The 18,103-nt window shown below is 41.1% G+C and overlaps 1 protein-coding gene across 4 annotated transcripts in view; it reads right to left on the reverse strand.

Annotated features, from left to right (window-relative positions):
* Nucleotides 1–1,076: 1,076 nt before the first annotated feature.
* Nucleotides 1,077–18,103, reverse strand: part of THSD4 (thrombospondin type 1 domain containing 4) — a 236,275-nt gene continuing 219,248 nt past the window's right edge. For all 4 annotated transcript variants that reach the window (XM_074549455.1, XM_074549454.1, XM_074549456.1 and 1 more), the window contains 4 exons: nucleotides 12,106–12,279; nucleotides 9,767–9,946; nucleotides 7,737–7,881; nucleotides 1,077–6,911 (listed from right to left, as the gene is read on the reverse strand). In XM_074549455.1, the coding sequence (XP_074405556.1) occupies nucleotides 6,769–6,911; nucleotides 7,737–7,881; nucleotides 9,767–9,946; nucleotides 12,106–12,279 (642 nt within the window). In that variant the 3' untranslated portion in view covers nucleotides 1,077–6,768. The remainder of the gene's footprint in view (nucleotides 6,912–7,736; nucleotides 7,882–9,766; nucleotides 9,947–12,105; nucleotides 12,280–18,103) is intronic.

Here is an 18,103-nt window from a genome sequence, read left to right on the forward strand (position 1 = left end):
CTCACGGCTTCCTCCTCACGGCTTCCTCCTCACGGCGCCCCCTCACGGCTTCCTCCTCACGGTGCACCCTCACAGCGCCCCCTCACGGCTTCCTCCTCACGGCTCTCCCCTCACAGCGCCCCCTCACGGCTTCCTCCTCACGGCGCCCCCTCCTCACGGCTCTCCCCTCACGGCTTCCTCCTCATGGCGCCCCCTCACAGCTCTCCCTCAGGGCTTCCTCCTCACGGCGCCCCCTCACGGCTCTCCCCTCACGGCTCTCCCCTCATGGCACCCCCTCACGGCTCTCCCCTCACGGCTTCCTCCTCACGGCGCCCCCTCATGGCTCTCCCCTCATGGCTCTCCCCTCACAGCGCCCCCTCACGGCTCTCCCCTCACGGCTCCCCCTCCACAGCGCCCCCTCACGGCTCTCCCTCACGGCTTCCTCCTCACGGCGCCCCCTTCACGGCGCCCCTTCACAGCTTCTCCCTTCACGGCGCCCCCTCACGGCTCTCCCTCACGGCTTCCTCCTCACGGCGCCCCCTCACGGCTCTCCCCTCACGGCTCCCCCTCACGGCTCTCCCCTCACAGCGCCCCCTCACGGCTCTCCCCTCACGGCGCCCCCTCACGGCTTCCTCCTCACGGCGCCCCCTCACAGCTCTCCCCTCACGGCTCCCCCTCACGGCTCTCCCCTCACAGCGCCCCCTCACAGCTTCTCCCCTCACGGCGCCCCCTCACGGCTCCCCCTCACGGCTCTCCCCTCACAGCGCCCCTTCACAGCTTCTCCCCTCACGGCGCCCCCTCACGGCTCCCCCTCACGGCTCTCCCCTCACAGCGCCCCTTCACAGCTTCTCCCCTCACGGCACCCCCTCACAGCTTCTCCCCTCACGGCGCCCCCTCATGGCTCTCCCCTCACGGCTCTCCCCTCACAGAGCCCCCTCACGGCTTCCTCCTCACGGTGCCCCCTGGCGGCCGTGCGTGCACTGCTGCCCCTGCCGCTCCTCGCGAACGGCGCAGGTGCTGGAAGCTGCAGAGATCAAAGAAATAATTCTCACGAAACTCAAATTGAAATCAATCAAAAAACCCAAACATGTCACATATATTCATCTTGAGTTACTTTATTTTCCACAATAATAAAAAATAAATTAGTCATAAACAAAAATAGTTAACATTTTTCATCAAAGAGAAAATGTATACAATATGAAAAGGATGCTGTACAGTTCTGGTTCAGGTACATTGCCATGGATATATATTCCTGAACGAGTCAGAAAGCAATTTGCTTATGCTCTCGCCCTTTAATTCACTCAAGGAACTGGCTAATCAGAAAGTTTAGAAAATTGTATTATGGATTTACAGTATGACATATATACAAAAATATATATGTAATACCTGTGCTATAAAATTCCCTAAAAGATGGGTTAGTATAATGAAAAAGCTGGACAAAATTTGAATGGTATATGTAAATAAATACATATTAGATCCCTTTTAATAAAAAAATCTGCCTATTCTAAATATTTGAAATATTTTGGTGCAGTGGCTTGTTCCATAGACACAGCTCAGAATTACATATTTCCCATAGACATCTTGTATTTACAAGTAACAAAATAAGTTATAATAAAGTATATCCTTCTGCCAAAATCATTTATGAGGGTCAAATAGACAATTTTATACATATTAAAAAAAAAGTTAGGGTTTCTTTTGTCTCCTGTCCTTCCTGATCCTCTCTGTAGATCCTGAGTGACTCTGATAGGACTTCACAAGCTCGTATGTACCCAACCCTGCCAAGGCCACTGGTCTCAAGAGACCCAAACACAGTGTGGAAAAATAGGTCAGCAGCACTGATGTGCTGAAAGGTCAATGATCCATCAGAATTAAGCTCCCCTCCTCTCCAGGTATGATGGTGCTTAGTGTACATAGGGATATGGAAAACTGGGGACTCTTGCTTCTCTGAACTTCTGCTTATCAAAAGGTGAGAAGTAAGGAACCAAATTCAGGTCTGCTACGAATTCTCTGAAACTGAATTTTCTCCCTTTCCCCCAGTCTGAACTTTGTCCACAGTGAAACATCATAATAATTACAAGTGTGCTTTAAAATATATTAAAAATGTCAAGTGGATGATTTTTCATTTCTGATGTAGAAGTAATTATTTTACTCTGTTTTCTAATCAATGCCTAATTTAATCTCTCACAAACATTCTGTAAGTTTAGAGATAAATGAAGTTTACTTTCATGTTCAAAATGTCATGGATTTTGTTCCAATTCCAGGCATGCACATGAATTATCTGCCCAATACACAGAACAGCTCCTAGGAAGTCAGAGACACCAAGTCTCAAGAAAACCAGGTAAACACATGGCTTTTCCTTGGTGAGGACCATAACTATTTCTTACAATAGATCTTACATATGAGAATAAAGGGCCACCCCAGACTTCAACAGCTGTGCAACCACAGGTTCACTGCACAGGAATTAATTCAGTATGTCCTTTACTACTATGCATTTTAAACTAGCCAAAATGGATATACACAGACACAAAAATCCAAGGGCTGGCAAAAATACAGCTCTCTTAATAGCTGGGCTTATTTCTAACACAGATTCTTATAAACCAAACGCCAGTTCAGGATTTTCAGTAATTTAATATTGTCATCCAAAGGACAAAGGAATAAAAGTGAGGTAAGAAGGAGAGGAGAGACACTGATATTGGTGTAAAAGGGGGATAGGTCAGGACGAGGATGGGAAAAAACAAAGCCCTAAAAGGCACATTTTACTACTTACAGTGGTACATGTTATAAAGACAGGAGGCCAAGCCTCCTGTACAAGCCCTACACAAGCCACAGGCTGTTTGAGCTCCTCTCTCCTTCCTCCCTCAGTGATGACCAGGACTACAGACTATATGACTGACACAAGACTGCACCACATTGCCATAACACTGGGATCCAAGCAACAACACTAAACACTGCTTTATTCATACACAAAGTTCTCCATTTGCTGAAGGATTGGGAAAAAGCAGGACATTTATGTGTGTAGTGAGGAAGACAGAAGTTCCCTGTGCAGGGATTCTGAGATGGTCCTGCAGTGAGCCTGTGGCCATCCAGCAGGGGTAGGCATCAAGGCTGGCAGGCCTGCAGCACAGCCAGGGGCACTCTCCAGCCCTGCCCTGCCTCCTGACCAGCCCTGCCCTGTTCAGAGCCCTGGGCCTGAAGGTCACAGACACCAAAGCAAACACTGACTGTCTCGCTGCTGGCCACAGGTCACATCCACAGGGTCATTCCCACAGGAGCAACCCTCACACTTTTACACCACCCTCTGGGAGAGGAAGGGAGGACTCCATGAATTCAGTCTCTCACATTTGGTGTGCTTTTCGTGTACACAAGGAATTCTACCTCCATATGCTTGAAGATGACATTGCACAGGAGCGAGCAAACCCTGACAAGCCCTTGGTAATTTGATAAACAACTGCACCAGCAATCCTCCATTCCAAATGGAAAGTGCTTTGAGACACAGGGCCTGCTCGGTATGAAGGTGATTTTGGCCAGCTGCATGTGTGTAAGATATGGAAGTTGTATGCATATTTTACCCCATAAGCAGCTGGACTCTTTCAATAAAGTATCTAACTTACTCTGCTCTTCCTGGATTGCATAAGGAATCTTCAAGGCAAGGAAGCATTTTTTTCTACCATTCTGCATTTTTTGACTGTTAAATTGTCATAAAAAGAAATTAAAACATTAAAAACCAGAAGTGTGCATAACTGATATTTGCAATTGATAATACACATAATTTCTTACTTATACCTGGTTTCACATCTGCTCTATGTCTAATACTACATTCATGAAGGCCACCTTTGACTTACAGAAAATAAAGTCAAATCCCCTGCAGGCATCATCATAAGTTGGGGCACTGCTCTATTAGAACAAACACTTGCCATAGGCACAATTTCAAAATCATGCTTTGTGAGATGGGGAAATCTTAGCACAGCACTTGTGCAGACAATATTAGTATATCAAAGTGCTGATGAAAAGGGCTCATTAGTTCATTTTGCAGGAACAACTATTTTAATAATGCTGACACATGAGAAGAGATGATAAATGATTAGCTTCAGCAGCATTCTCGTACTTTTCTTCCCATGAATATTTACTTACCATTAGATATTTAATTAAGTAAAACTGTTCTTCTTTTTAATCTGGTACATCTGAAAAATGTCTCTTTACTTAAAAATAAAGTACAGTTTGCATAACCATAGCTCACTACCTTCAATTCAAAAGCTGCACACTATAGATGTAATACAGAGTTATACTGCTATATGTATGTATATATTCTTTGACAGCTCTCACAAATACTGCTTACGTTAGTGGCAGCTTAACAGAGCCTACAAGATGATCATCTTTGTAAAATAAGCTAATGGCCATATATTCCAGGGCAAAAGATAAGATTTTATAAAATAGGGGAATCTATCTATGTGCTGAGTCACTGATGGTCTCACAGCCAAAGCATGTGCAAGAAGAATTTGTTCTATGACTGCAAACCAGATTCCCTCTGCACCTCATTTGCCTTGGGGTTTCCAGGAAGCCTTTTTATGGAACAGGTATTTCCCTCAAGCTGACAGGAAACACTTCCTTGGGATGAAAGGGATAACAGCAAAAATTATATAATGTATGTCAAGACTTGCTGCAATGAGATACACAGATGAAAATCTGTATTCAGAAGTACTGGATTCCAGAGCTGTTTACACTTTATCCATATCATTCTTTGGTCAAGAATCTAAGGAACATAATATGATAACAAATCTGTAAGTTATCTTCATGGATAAATCTTTGTAAAACAAGGAAAAACAGGAGGACTGTGAAAGATTCATGAACTTGAAGTTTCCTAATTAGAGCTTCTCTTTCTAACAACTTTATGCCTATTATTTACAGTGAAAAAGCCCAAGTCAAAGTGTACAGAAACAGCCAATGACATTTTTGGCTGACATACAACAATTTACAGTCACAAAGAGTACCTTCAAATTTTAGGGGAAACACTTCATTTCATGTAGCCAGTAGTAGTTCATCATGTCCAAAATATATTTTTCAAGAGTGACCAAATCAAAATATTCAGAAGTTAATGCAAGGCAGCTTTTAGACTACAGGAATTCCACCTTCCTGTGGCTCCAGCACATAAACTGATGTTACTGCTTTCACACTCAGCAACCTTTGCCTCCCAGTGTTTCTCTCCATCAAAGCAGCAAGAAGAAAAGGACACACAATGAGGCTCAAACATGGCTCTGCATCAGTGGCAGGACACCTTAACCATACCTCTGGGACTGACTGAACATAGATTAGTACAACTGCTTTGCAATTCAGACATCAGGCACTTCAGGAACAGATGCATAGATGGGCACCACTAATTTACAAGCAATATGCTGTAATAAACAGCTGAATAAGCAGAGGCATTTATTTTTTTCCCCTCAGCCTTATTTACACATTTGAAAGACCTCTCAAATAAAGGCTAGAGAACAAGCAGATAATGCAAAACCTCATCTGCACTGCATAGTATACGATTTGCCTTCAGCAAGTCTCAAGGCTTAGTACAGTAACTGCAGAAATGAAAAATCACCACTTAAAATCAGCTCTAAGTCTGCAGCCATTCTTAAGTAACAGGAAATGAGTGGTATGAATAGATCTGCACAATGAAACACTGAGCAAAAAAAGACAAGTCTGCTGTAATAACTGATCAAAACCTGAAGAATGCCAGTAGCTAAGATCCCCTCTGTACAGATACTCAGCTACCAGACCCATACTGCTGCCTGATACCAGGAGCAACAGACTGCTTAAGGCACACAGGCCTCTCTCCTTTGGTGGCTGTTTCAGAAACTGGTGACATCTCCAGACTAGGTCTGAACAAAGTACTTTGGTTTGGCAGTTGTTAAACAATAGTGCAGAGACAAGAATTAGGCAAGATCCCAGTTCTGAAATAAGTCCCCTACAGAAAAGAGACCTCACCAATGGGAACAATCACTTTTTATACCAGCAAAGGCTCTTCACCTTTCTGGTTAACCTGTCTCACTGACAGCTGCAGCTGTTAAAGACTTGAAGAGTTAGACACTAGTGTCACTCCAGTAGGGAACAGATTTTAAAATCCATACAAAATTATAAAAGTGTGTCTTCATGAGTTTATGAATTAAATATAAAGGCACCTTCTGGCAGTCAAGTGTGAATATATTTGCTGCCTAAGGACAGGACATCACTTAAAAGGACAACTGAGAGACCTTAATAGTGACTCTGATTTATTATGAATGGACTGAAGTAGTTAAAAATAAATGTTAGAGTGCTAGGAAACTGATGATAAATGCTTTTCAAGGGTCTGGTTCTTTGGGAAGTCATTTTTCTCGTGCATGTTTCATTGATTTAGTCCTCTAACTTAAGGCAGTCCAAAAAAACCAAGTAAGCACTCAGGAAATAATGGAGCAGCTGCATCCATACTGGTCAATTATCTCCAGTAATTGCCTGCAATTGATTTTAGTTTTCATTAATTTCACAATCTTAAGGCCAGTATGTTCCTTAAATAAGTATCTGATGAGCAGGTGCAAATAATAGTATCAATAAAAATGAACGCTTTAAAAAAAATCATGATTTTACAACAAACATCCTAAAAGAGATAACTGCACAATAACTGAAAGGGTGTGAGATTTAACCAAAGTCTCGATGCACTCAGCAATATAAACCCCATGTCTAGGAAGCTCCAGGTGCTGCAGTCCAAGCGGCAGCACTGCCCAGGCTGCACGTGCAGAGTGCCAGAGGTGCTGTGCAGGGCAGGGGGTGTTATCTGCGGCCCAGGAAGCCCGGCTGTCTGTTTGCCACGCGGCTGCACGAGGCACAGCACGCTGACTTGTAGTAGGTGTACACACAGAGCCGCGCCTGAACCACCACGTTGCAGTTGTAGTATTTATCCTTGCAGTTCTCATCTGTGCAGAGAAAGAAAGAGAGAGGAAACTAAGGAAAACAGTACTAGAGCAACAAATAATCAGTTCTCTTCCTTTGACCATGTAAAAACCCTTGGACCTGTATTTAAACATTCATTGTCAGGTTAAAACATATTATCTAAGCAAATAAATTAGATTATTTAGGATTTCATATAAAGATACATAAAGCACTTTTAAAACGTAGCAATCCCCATTTCCCCAGGTTTTTGATGTTATCTTAAAGTATGTTGAATAATTCTCAACTGAAAGTTGTTGGAGAACATTCAGAGTTAAAACTGCCTCCAAATTCTTGCATCTTTCTCTTCCTAGACATTCTCATTACTATAAAAATCAAATCTCTATGAGATGAATGACTAATTCCAATGCAAATTAAGTGCATCCCTGTATTTACTATATACAAAAGACAATTGCTTCATTGCACTTAATACCTTAGTTTAATTTTGTTGGTTCTCATAGAACTTGTTTCCAAATACAGTATATAATGATCTTTTTTTTTTTGTTTTAAATACTCTTCCAAGAGAAATCTTGGAGAATGCAAGGAGGCGGCAGAAAAACACCCTGAATTTACCATTTTCACAGAAGCAGATCTCTCACATTCTCAGCAACGTCAAGAACAAGCCAGTTTCTTACACATTACAAGGAAAACATTTTCATTGGAATCCTACTTTTAAATCACAGAAAAGAGCTGAATTTTGTGTAAAAATAAAACCCTGAACTCAAGAAAGAAAATATACTATTGAAGACTGTTAAGATAACTTCTCCACTAGATGGAGTTCCACAGTTACACAGAAGTTTCCTCTGCCTTACCTATTTCAGGGACACAATCCTGTGTGTTACAGGGCTCCTTCTCCTCAGGTTTGAGCTGTGGGTCACACTGGGAGCTGGCGGCCATGTCGTCCGACAGGCAGCGCACCTCGCGCAGCCGAAAGCCGCCTTCGCAGGACTTGGAACACTGAAACAATTAACTGAGCTCATGAAGGCCATAGGAGATGTGTCATTACAGAAAGTAAACAAGGGAACCCTGATGCCAGAGCCAGCTATCACTGTAGCCTTTTATCAACTTCACCCTACTGGTTTTTATTTTCTACCTAGGAAGCCCTTATTATATACAGGGAAAACATTCTTCAAGATTCCCCAACATTTTTGACCACAGGAGCAACAACCAGACAAATAAACATAGTGGATGCTGTGCAACTGAAATCAAGCTAGAACAGTTCCCTTTCTGAATTTATTACTTAGCATCTGCTTCTTTAATTAGTCTGGTTGTTCTCTGCTCATTTAGATGTATCTCCCAAATCTACTCTTTCCATAGTGCTCACATTTTCTGCTTTAAGATTTTAACTGCACTGAACTTTATTACTTGACTGCCCTGCCCTCCACTCTCCCTTTTGCCATTTAAATACAAGCAAGAATATTTTTAATTACCTTTTTTTTTTCCCTAGCATTCAATTATTTTTCACTTCTTGCAGCACAATGATTTTACTAACCAATGTAAGTTTCTTTGAATTTCTAAAGGAAATATTTCTGCGCTCCTTCAGGGTCTGTTATGAAGCCAGAGACTTTTGTACTTGCTTGTTATGGTACTTTTAAAGCCAATTATTACACATTTCTGCCCATACTTAAGCAAATCCCCATTGGCCAAGGATTTTGCCTGAGTGAGGTCTTTGAGATTTGGCTCACTGTCCAGTTTGACCTAATGCTCAAAAACTTAATTAAACCTGGGTCATTTACGATTAAAACCTTAATAGCCCAAAACTAGTAAGAATGTTTTCTTTCTGACTTTTTTGGCATCATTATTTCTTTTCCTAACACTGCATAAACAACTTATCATGATTATAAAATCATATATTGTAAAAAACTAACCAAAGTAGTCTCAATATTATATTTTTAAAGTGTTTTTTCATCCTCAAGTACAACCTTTACCCACATTTGAAAGGGCAGCCATGTGCAACAGTAACAGAACATGGATTTTTCTAGTTACTCCTGTTACATGCCTATATGGAATACTGTCATTATTCCACATCCAGCCATAAGGACTTCAGGTCTACAGAGATCTTAAGCACTTAGAAGGTAACAAAGACTCACATCATACTTCACACAAACCATTCTGAGCTGCACCCACATTGCAGAGCCGCCAGTGGCAATCTGACGTATGGCTCAACAAAGGGTCCAAGTGACTGCATTCAATACAGTGCCATCTCATTCCAAGATGACAATGGACTTCCTGATTTTCATTCAGGACAAAAATGTTGATTTCTTTTGGTAGAGAACCAATAAACTATGTCAGATATAGGAAATTACAGATGAAATGGAAGTGTTTTGTGGCACAGTGGTGAATGTAGCTGGTCCACTTCCAGAGGAAACTGAAGATACATGAAGCTGTACAACACATTTTCTCCCACTGAAGTTTTAAGTTTTACAGTGAAGAGTTTACAGTAAAATATTATGGTCAAACTGACTCTAAGAAATGAATACATCCCTCATTCTTTATTAAATACTCCTTAATTTTAATGAACTAGAGATCTAAAAGGAACTTCTAAGTGCACCACACTGTCTCACTGTAAGGGCCAAACCAACGTTATAAAACAGGAAGATTCTATGGAGAAGACATCAATGATACAAAGACAACTGTGCAGTGTATCTTTCTGGTCAAGATACTCCCTGAATTTTCTATGTTCCACCAGGCAAAGAGTATACTTTCTTTTTATTATCATTCCTATGCAAAGTTAAATCAATTTCATAATGGGTGGTTGCATGCAAATAGTGTTCTCTTTCACTATATACAGGGAAAGATGCGTCAAACAATCTACAGATACAGGAAAACATGACAGACTTACTGTGCTCCATTCTGTATGAAACCACTTAGATCCACATGGTTTGAGGTAGCAGGACTGCTGGCTGGGAGGTTTTTCCAAATATGAACATTCATAGGGGCTCAAAACTTCAAAATTACCTTCAGTTTTCCTAACACAAATTACTTCTCTCTGCTGAGTTCCACTACCACATTCAGTAGAGCACTGTATCAGGGAACAAAAAAAAGTGGGAAAATCTGGTATTCTCCTCATGTCCTTCAACTTATTTACAGAGTAACATTTCTCCACATCACATGCTACCATGGACTCAAAACATTTCTAATTATCTTAATGAAGAAGACATTTGACTCTAAGTGTAGTTCTGGCAAAATCTCGAAGTGTAGTTTTACCTGTAGCTATAAAAGAAACTGGTATTTATTTTCTCAATCAACAGAGACACATAACTCACTTTCTCCATAAGCAGAGTTACTGTTTCTTGCTGAAGCAGGATCCTATGTGCTGCACTGAACTTTGGAGGGTTATAAGGTTAAAGCACAGTTTTGCAGCTTTACAAAGCCTCATATTCTGTGCTGGTTTTCGAAAATGCCTTGATCTGCCAGGGTGTTATTTTCATGCTTGCAAGCATCTATGTGATGTAGTGTTGGTTCCAGTTCTGAAAAGTGAATTTGACTCACTTGGATTCCTACTGCCCATTTAAAGGTTAAGTACACACACAATACTGTTTCTGGCACTTGTAAAAAGGTTTTTAGAAGATGATTACAGCAACATATTGGTTTCTAGGTTGCATAAAGGACTATGGTTTTCAGAAGGCTTTTTCCAGCCTAAACCAATGAAACACTCCTAACACTGGGGATTTTCTTTATATTTTTGGTAGAATTTACAATCCCTTTACCAGATTCCCACAAAACTCTTGAGCTGAATGAAGAATCTTAAGATAAATGCACCTGAGTAAATTCTACAGGAAGTACAGTAACTGCACATTGTTTAACACAAAACATCTCTTTCAATGGTTCCTCCTAAAGGCACCACCTGAACAGCCACCTTAGCTCTGGCAGGGGAAGGACAGCCCTCAGTGTTCCCCACTGCTCTGCCCTGCTGACTGCTCTCATCTTGCTATTAAAAAACAGATAAACCAGCCAGGGCTTGGCCAGTAGAACTGATGTTGTCAGACACAGCTTTCGCATCAGTAAAGACTTTGATTGTGTGTATCAAACAATTAAATTCCATGTAAAGAAAAAAGGTGAATTAAAAGAATAGTCAGGATGCTCTGAACTAAACACCTTTCCAGCACAGCAAAAGTGGGTACAGAGTGCCTGTTCACTGTCTGGAGCAGTCTGAGTAACAAGGCCTGGATTTCATCTGTTATTAGAACTGCAGATAAAGATTTTTTAAATCTGAATTTGTTATTATTGTTATACATATTCTTATACACAATAATTACTACTTGCACTTGAAAGCATTAGCATAGCAGTAGCCCTGTAATCTCCCCCTCAGCTGTTCCAGTTCAACTTGCAGCTCCTTATCTCCTGGAAGGACTGTGGGCTGTGCAGTGCAGTGAGTTAACAGCACAGCTCCACCAAGCAGTCCCAAAGGCTCTCCAGGCAATGCCAGAGCCCACACAAAGGGACAAAAATGCCTGGGCATGAGTTACCAGCTTCTGAAATGCCTTTGTACTTGACAGAAGAAATGTTCATTTGGAACAAAGGCTACTGGATGTGGGTGAAGGGAAGAATTTACTTGGAGGACAGAGTATCAGTATAGAGGCCACCAAGCAAAATTTGTTCTTTTGCCCATTGTAATGGCTTTCAGTACAACAATACCAAAGCTAACTTTCAGATTTAGCCATTGCTTTTTGCCTTCCTTATCTTTTGGAAATGTCATATGCATATATATGTACAAGTATGTATCTCCTTGCATTTATGCACGATCACAAAGGCTCTACTTTAAGAATTTCACAACCACTGCTTTAGTGTTTACCTGAACATACTGAGCAGAATTCTGTCACCATTCTTTTCATAAATACACTGGGTCAGTAGGTGAAAAACAAAAAATGAAGATAGAGAGGAGAAGAAAAGCAATTTTTTTTTTCTTTTCATCAAAGTAAAAAAACTCAGCAGATGCTGAAAAATATTGAACATCAACTCAGTAAAATACAGAGAAAAATACCAAAGACAGAAATACTCTAGATACCAAATAGCTATATTTGGTGTCTAGAGTATTTAGATACTCTAAAATACCAAAAAATACTCCAGAGAGATGAAGAAAAACCTTATGGCACACGTCTTGATTGCATCAAAATACAAGTTTAAAGTGAAATACCAGCAGAAAAGCAACAGACATGTTAGACTTGGTGCCTGGCTTACCTGTGTCCAGCCCCCAGCAAACCACTCGACCCTGCCAGCGCAGGGCCCGTTGTTGCAGGGCGTTGTTTCCGCGGGTCTGTTGTTGCCGCAGCCCTCCAGGGGCAGGCTGCTGACGTGGTTGGTCATGCAGAGCACGGAGCGTGTGCGGATCCCGTCCCCGCACTCTGCCGAGCACTGCGGGAGACACGACAGGAACACTGTGAGCCCTCAGACTGAATGCTGGGAAGGATGGATGTTTGACATGAAAGTCTCACAGATATGTATGCTTAGCAGAAAGATTTTTACATGTGGAACCTGAAGAAGGAATTGAGATGGAAGCAAGTTTTGATGTAGAAGAAAAGAATTGCTGAGCCAGTTTTACTGGATAACCAAGGAGGCAAAGGGTGTGTTAGTTAGAAGGGGTTTTTATGACTTAGAGCAAAGGATAAACACACCTCAAACAAAAAGATGTTTTAACCAAGCAGAAAGATAGCAAAGGCAAACAAGTCAGCAAATGTTGCAAATAGAAAAAAGATCTCAGAATTTTCAACTGCAAGAAAACTGAAAAACAACTTCTAGCTTAAACTGTAATGTACTAACTTTTAGTGATTGGAGAACAGTAACATGAATATGGTAATTATAGTAGTTATGATAGGCTATAGACAACAGTTAAGGTATAGGTTGGTTCTACTGTATTAAAATGCTCAGCAAAGTATAGAATGCATTGTAACCAAAACCAAAGGGTCTCCAGGCCTGCCTGCAGCTGGAGCTGACAGCTGTGGGCACAGCTCTGTCATCCTGACCCTGGACTGCTGTAACCTCTTGGATGGAATAAACTGCATTTGAAGAGCTGCCTGGAGTCCCATATCCCACATTTAGGCTCTTACAGCACAGGAAACGACAATGACAGTCATGGAAGTTCATTCATTCAAAGTCAATTATTTTTACTTGTAATTCAGCTGTAGCAAATTGCCTTACAGTTTCATACTTCTGAAAACACTACAAGTAGTACTTTGTCCTTACAGTCAAAAATGAAAGGATTAGCTAAGAAAGAAATCTCTTGGTTTACAGCTTTTTGTTAGCTTTCTCACTTTTCCTGTCTTCTCCCTGTCCATAAATTCTTCCAGTTTTCATTTTATTCATCTTTTTTTACACTAATTAGTAGCTCTGAGGATGGATAATTTCAATAAAAACAGGACAGCAGTCCTATTTCAGCCTTTGTTTTGCTCTCCAGGTTTCTCATTCAAGCTGTCAGCCAGGTGGATCTTACACTGGCTGAAAGGACAAGGCCAGGAAAGCTCTGAGGGCTGTGGCACTGGGAGTAAAGTGACTGCACAGCACATCCTGGAACTCTTCTATATAACAAACTGACAGAGTCTGACAGCACAGTGAAGTAGAAGAATGGAAATTATTTTGACAAGTCATTTCAAAACATTCAGGTAAGTCCTCAGTAAGTAACTGTAACTACCACAAGTTATTGCCCAGCCTGTTTCACCTGAAAGTTTTAAATTTTAGGAGAGATGGCCATAGAAGCTTATGTCCATTCAATGTTGCTTTTTAATGATATGAATTTCCAGTAACTAATGTTCACCATCCTGAAAGTTACACTGCTAAATTCTGAAAGCTCTTACTAAATAGTGATATGTAGATTCTTATGTCACTTATTCAGAGACAGTATGCATGTAATTCACAAATCACAGGATAAATTCCATTTATGCCCTTAGAGTTTGCTCTTTCATCTACTGAAGCAGGAAAGTATCTGGTATTTCACTGTCCTAAGCAGCATCAAGCTATTGGCATTTAAAAAAACAGAAACATGCCAATGAAATAAAGTCTCGTGTTTGACTGTTCCTTTGTTGCTTAATTATTTCTTGATCTTGTCTTTTGTTTTCTGTTAAAATGCATGCAGCATTCTGTGTATAGACCATTAACAAAGAAGAAAAACCTATGTGCAGCTTACTGAAAGATATGTACACAACAGAATTTAAACAAAGCAATTATATTTTACATGCAAAGAAACCCACAAATAAATATGCAATGTATGATAGAAAAAGATGCATTTGTTTGCTATTTCAGATTTTATTTTTGACATACAATGTAATTAGGAGAAACTGTGTATTACTTCCACAATGAGCACCACATTGCTTGTGAATGAATATAACTCTGCATTAGAACATTTTAAAGATTTTATTGACCAAGAATGAGTCAAAAAACTGGTAATGAGACAAAAAGCTGACCATTAACTTGATTTAGCTGCCATTGGTAACAGTGGCAGGGTTCACTTCCAATAGTTCAGCTGCAGAACAGCAGATGCCATGCCAACACCACTATTAACAACAGGACCAACCAACACAGTCACTCATCTTCCTGAGAGAGCCCAGGGACTGAAAATGCCATTGGGAGCAAACTGCTCTTCACTCACTTGCGGGGAGGAACACTGGTTACTTGTGTGAAACATGTAGTCATGTTACACTTATTTCACTGATACAGAATAGAAAACCACTTTTCCTATCAGCAAGTTGAGTTCTTTCACAAGATGTTCAAATAGAGTAGCAAAGCTTTGCTGAAATGGAATACCTAGGGAACTAAAGAAGTGATTCATCTCTTTAGAAGCAATTTTTCTAACAAAGTACAATTTTGAAAAAACTGGAAACTCAGATTTCTTCCTCCATCTGCAAGATCAAGTAATTAAGCATCTCTTAAATTGAACCTTTTCTGTTGGTTGTGCACAACAAAATTTTCCACCTTCAAGCACGTATGTAAAAGAGATTCACCTCCTCAGCAAACCAATTTCATGGCTAAGGAGTCCTTTTCAAGGTAAACTGGTAAATTCTTGAAACGACAAGAATAATGTAAATTGTGCTAGTAGTGAACATTTTCCTGTTCACATAAACTACAACTAAACTACAGCTAAACTACACCCATTTCAGACAGGCCACTCACAGGTGAGCTGAGCCCCACACGCTGGCTCCCACTCAAACCTACAGAAATCAATTCTGTGGCTGTTCCCATTCCAAGTGTGCCCAATTACATTAAGCAGAGAGAACTTATGCATATACTCTGCAAATACTTTTCTTATTGATAACTAATTTTCATTTGACAATCTAGTTTGCTTTTCTGCTTTTCAAACAAGAGCTGGGAACAAATTTAGTCTGTAAAGTCATCCAGAAAATCTCCCTAGTCTTATGTTTTAAATGATTATGTTATGAACGAGGCTTGCATATCAAATAACAGAGGAAATACCAAATGGGAAGGTATAGATGGTTGTTCCACTCTCTGCTGCAAGATTTTACTACAGATTAACTACTCTCTAAGGATTTACAAAGCAAACTTAAACCTGAATGTTTCAAATTATGCATTTTTTAAAAAATGTTTTTATCTCCTTTTCAACAAAAAATCTTCCCTGTGGAAACCATAGATTTCTAAGGTCCAAGGCAGGGTGTAGGGAGTTGGGTAATGAATCTTTTCCCCTTGTTTTTCACAATTGACACACCCATTACTTTCAATTTGGTGCCATTGATTTGTTGCATTAATATACAGTAACTGCCATAACATAACATTGTGAAACATGAGGAACTTTCACAAGCTGCAACTTTATTCTGTCCTATTATTAAAGATATTTTGTTTCACAGTCTTGTTTTAATTGGCACAAATTCCTCAGAAACCTCTGTCTGTGTTTTAAGGAGTCTGCCATTTTTCCTCTTCCTGAGGTCCTTCCCTCATGAGTTCAATTTCAGAACCTTTCCATACCCATTAAAAACTAAAAATAAAACCCCTCATTCAGGGCTCTGATACTTGTCGGAAAGCAGCTGAGCAGCAGTCCAGGAAAATAAGGCAAGTTCCTGCAAACTTGGAAAACTCTGAGTGGAAGCCTGAATTTTTGTCACAGCTACAACACAAGGGTAGAGCAGGAAAATCCCTTTTAGCAGTGCCAGTTCCCCTTCACGAATGTGCCAGCCCTAGTCACTGCACTCAAATGGGGCAGCAGAGCACAGGAGAGTGGCAGCAGGAATTCTCCTGGGCCTCCAGAGAGCTTTCACACAGGCCTCAGCATCACTGCTAGCCTTAATTAAAGTTTTAAATAACAACCAATTGAGTTTGAGTAAAACAGCCCCATTTGTGCAGGATTTCTGTCTACCACACTTTTAACCTTCATCACCTTAATTATCTCCCACAAGATAGTACAGACTTTTACAGTCATCTGCCTGATGTTACTGCAGAAAAAAAAAAAATTCTATGTTTCAAATACATTTATAAAACTCCCTAACATTATTTGACCTACTCTGAGAAAATCCATTTCAGAAGGGATTTTAGACAGATTATGTAACCTTTGTTTTTCCAATAATACACTCAGCATCGTATTTCAGAAGATCATTTCTGCCACAGAAGATGGGGGCTGATTTTCAAAGGACATAAACCCACTGAGAGCTGCCTTGATTTCTTACAAAAAAAAATTATTAAAAGGGAGTGAAGGAAGAAACATCTTTTTGCACAGTCAAAACATTTTCTGATACCTAGACTTATAGTTTCCCTTCAGAGTGGACCTATGCATGCAGCAAGTGCTGAGTCAGTGCAGCAGCTCCATGGCACCCTCCAAGCCCAGCACCAATGTCCCCTCAGTGATCAGCAGCACCAAAGTCCCCTCAGTGATCAGCAGCAGGGAAGGTGCCTCTGTGCTCTGGCTCACACCGTGCCCCTCCCTGCAGAGCTGTCAGCACTGCCCAGGGCCTGACTGAAGGGGCCCTGCCCAGCCTCACCTGTCCCAGGCACACCTTGCTCTAGGCCCCTTTAACCTCTGCTCCATCAGTCCTTGCCCGTGTTTCCTCAGAGAGGTGCCTTTGCCTGGCCACAGCCTGCCCTTCCCTCCCCTGGGGCTCCCTCCAACCTGAGCCTGGCTCTGCCCCAGGGTGGCTGGGTCTGGCCTGGCTCTGCCCCATGCCCACAGATATGCCACCAGGGTGGCTGGGTCTGGGCTGGCTCTGCCCCATGCCCACAGATGTGCCACCAGGGTGGCTGGGCTGGGTCTGACCCTGGGCTCTGTCCCTGCTCTGACCCTGCCCCTGCCTGGTCACTGATCTTGTGTGACGCCTGGGCCCTGCCTGCCACCCTCCTTGTGACACAGGTACAGCCAGGCAGGCTTCAGGGGCTGAACTGCGGCATGGCAAGGCCAGGTCACAAGGAAACACAAATCTCTGTAGACCTTGGCCACCTTCTATCAAACCCTCCTGGCTTTACGTTTCATTGCAAATATGAAGTGAGTTACATATTTATACATAAAGAATGCAAACCTATTTCCATATAAATCCCACATGAAATCAGTGAAAAGGGATACTTTATCTTGTTTTTATTTTATACTAAAACAAATAAAGAGTGATAATAAAAAATAACTAACTCTTGCACAAGCTTAATGGTGGTTTTTCTTTTTTTCCCCATGATTCAGGAGATTTTAAGTAAAGTATGCAGATTTAAATAAAAAGCAGTGAAAGAAGAGTGTAAGCTACAATATTCATTGGTAGTTCCAGATTTGACTGGTCAACAAACACACTTGAACCTTTTAGGCAATGTTTAGAATTGAGAGCAATAATGCATTGATTTTTATGAAGTTCTCCTTTTACTACAGCTCTTTTGCAGGAGATTATTACAGAAGCATTGCTGTTACTCCTTTTAATGAAGAGTGAAATCCAGAGCATGTGTTTGGTTTGTTTTGATTATGTTCCCTGATGTGCAGCATTTTTCCTTTCTTCCCAAGATTTTATTTTGGCCACAGAATCTCATTAACATCTAAGAATCGTTTGTATTTTGGCTTCTTTTCTAAGTAGGCTCTAAACATAAAATGAGAAACAAATGAACAGAGGAGATGGCAATGAGGAATAAACAAAAATGCAGGAGGGAAATGCTCCAGTTAGCTGGAAGGAAACATTGGTGAGTCTCCCATTGCTGTAAATCAGGAGAATGAAGTCTCCCACTCCTGACCCATAGGAGAAATAAACTTTCCAGCAATTAGAGCTGTCAAAGAATC

The sequence above is a fragment of the Zonotrichia albicollis genome, chromosome 11 (assembly GCF_047830755.1).
Source record: "Zonotrichia albicollis isolate bZonAlb1 chromosome 11, bZonAlb1.hap1, whole genome shotgun sequence".
NCBI lineage: Eukaryota > Metazoa > Chordata > Aves > Passeriformes > Passerellidae > Zonotrichia > Zonotrichia albicollis.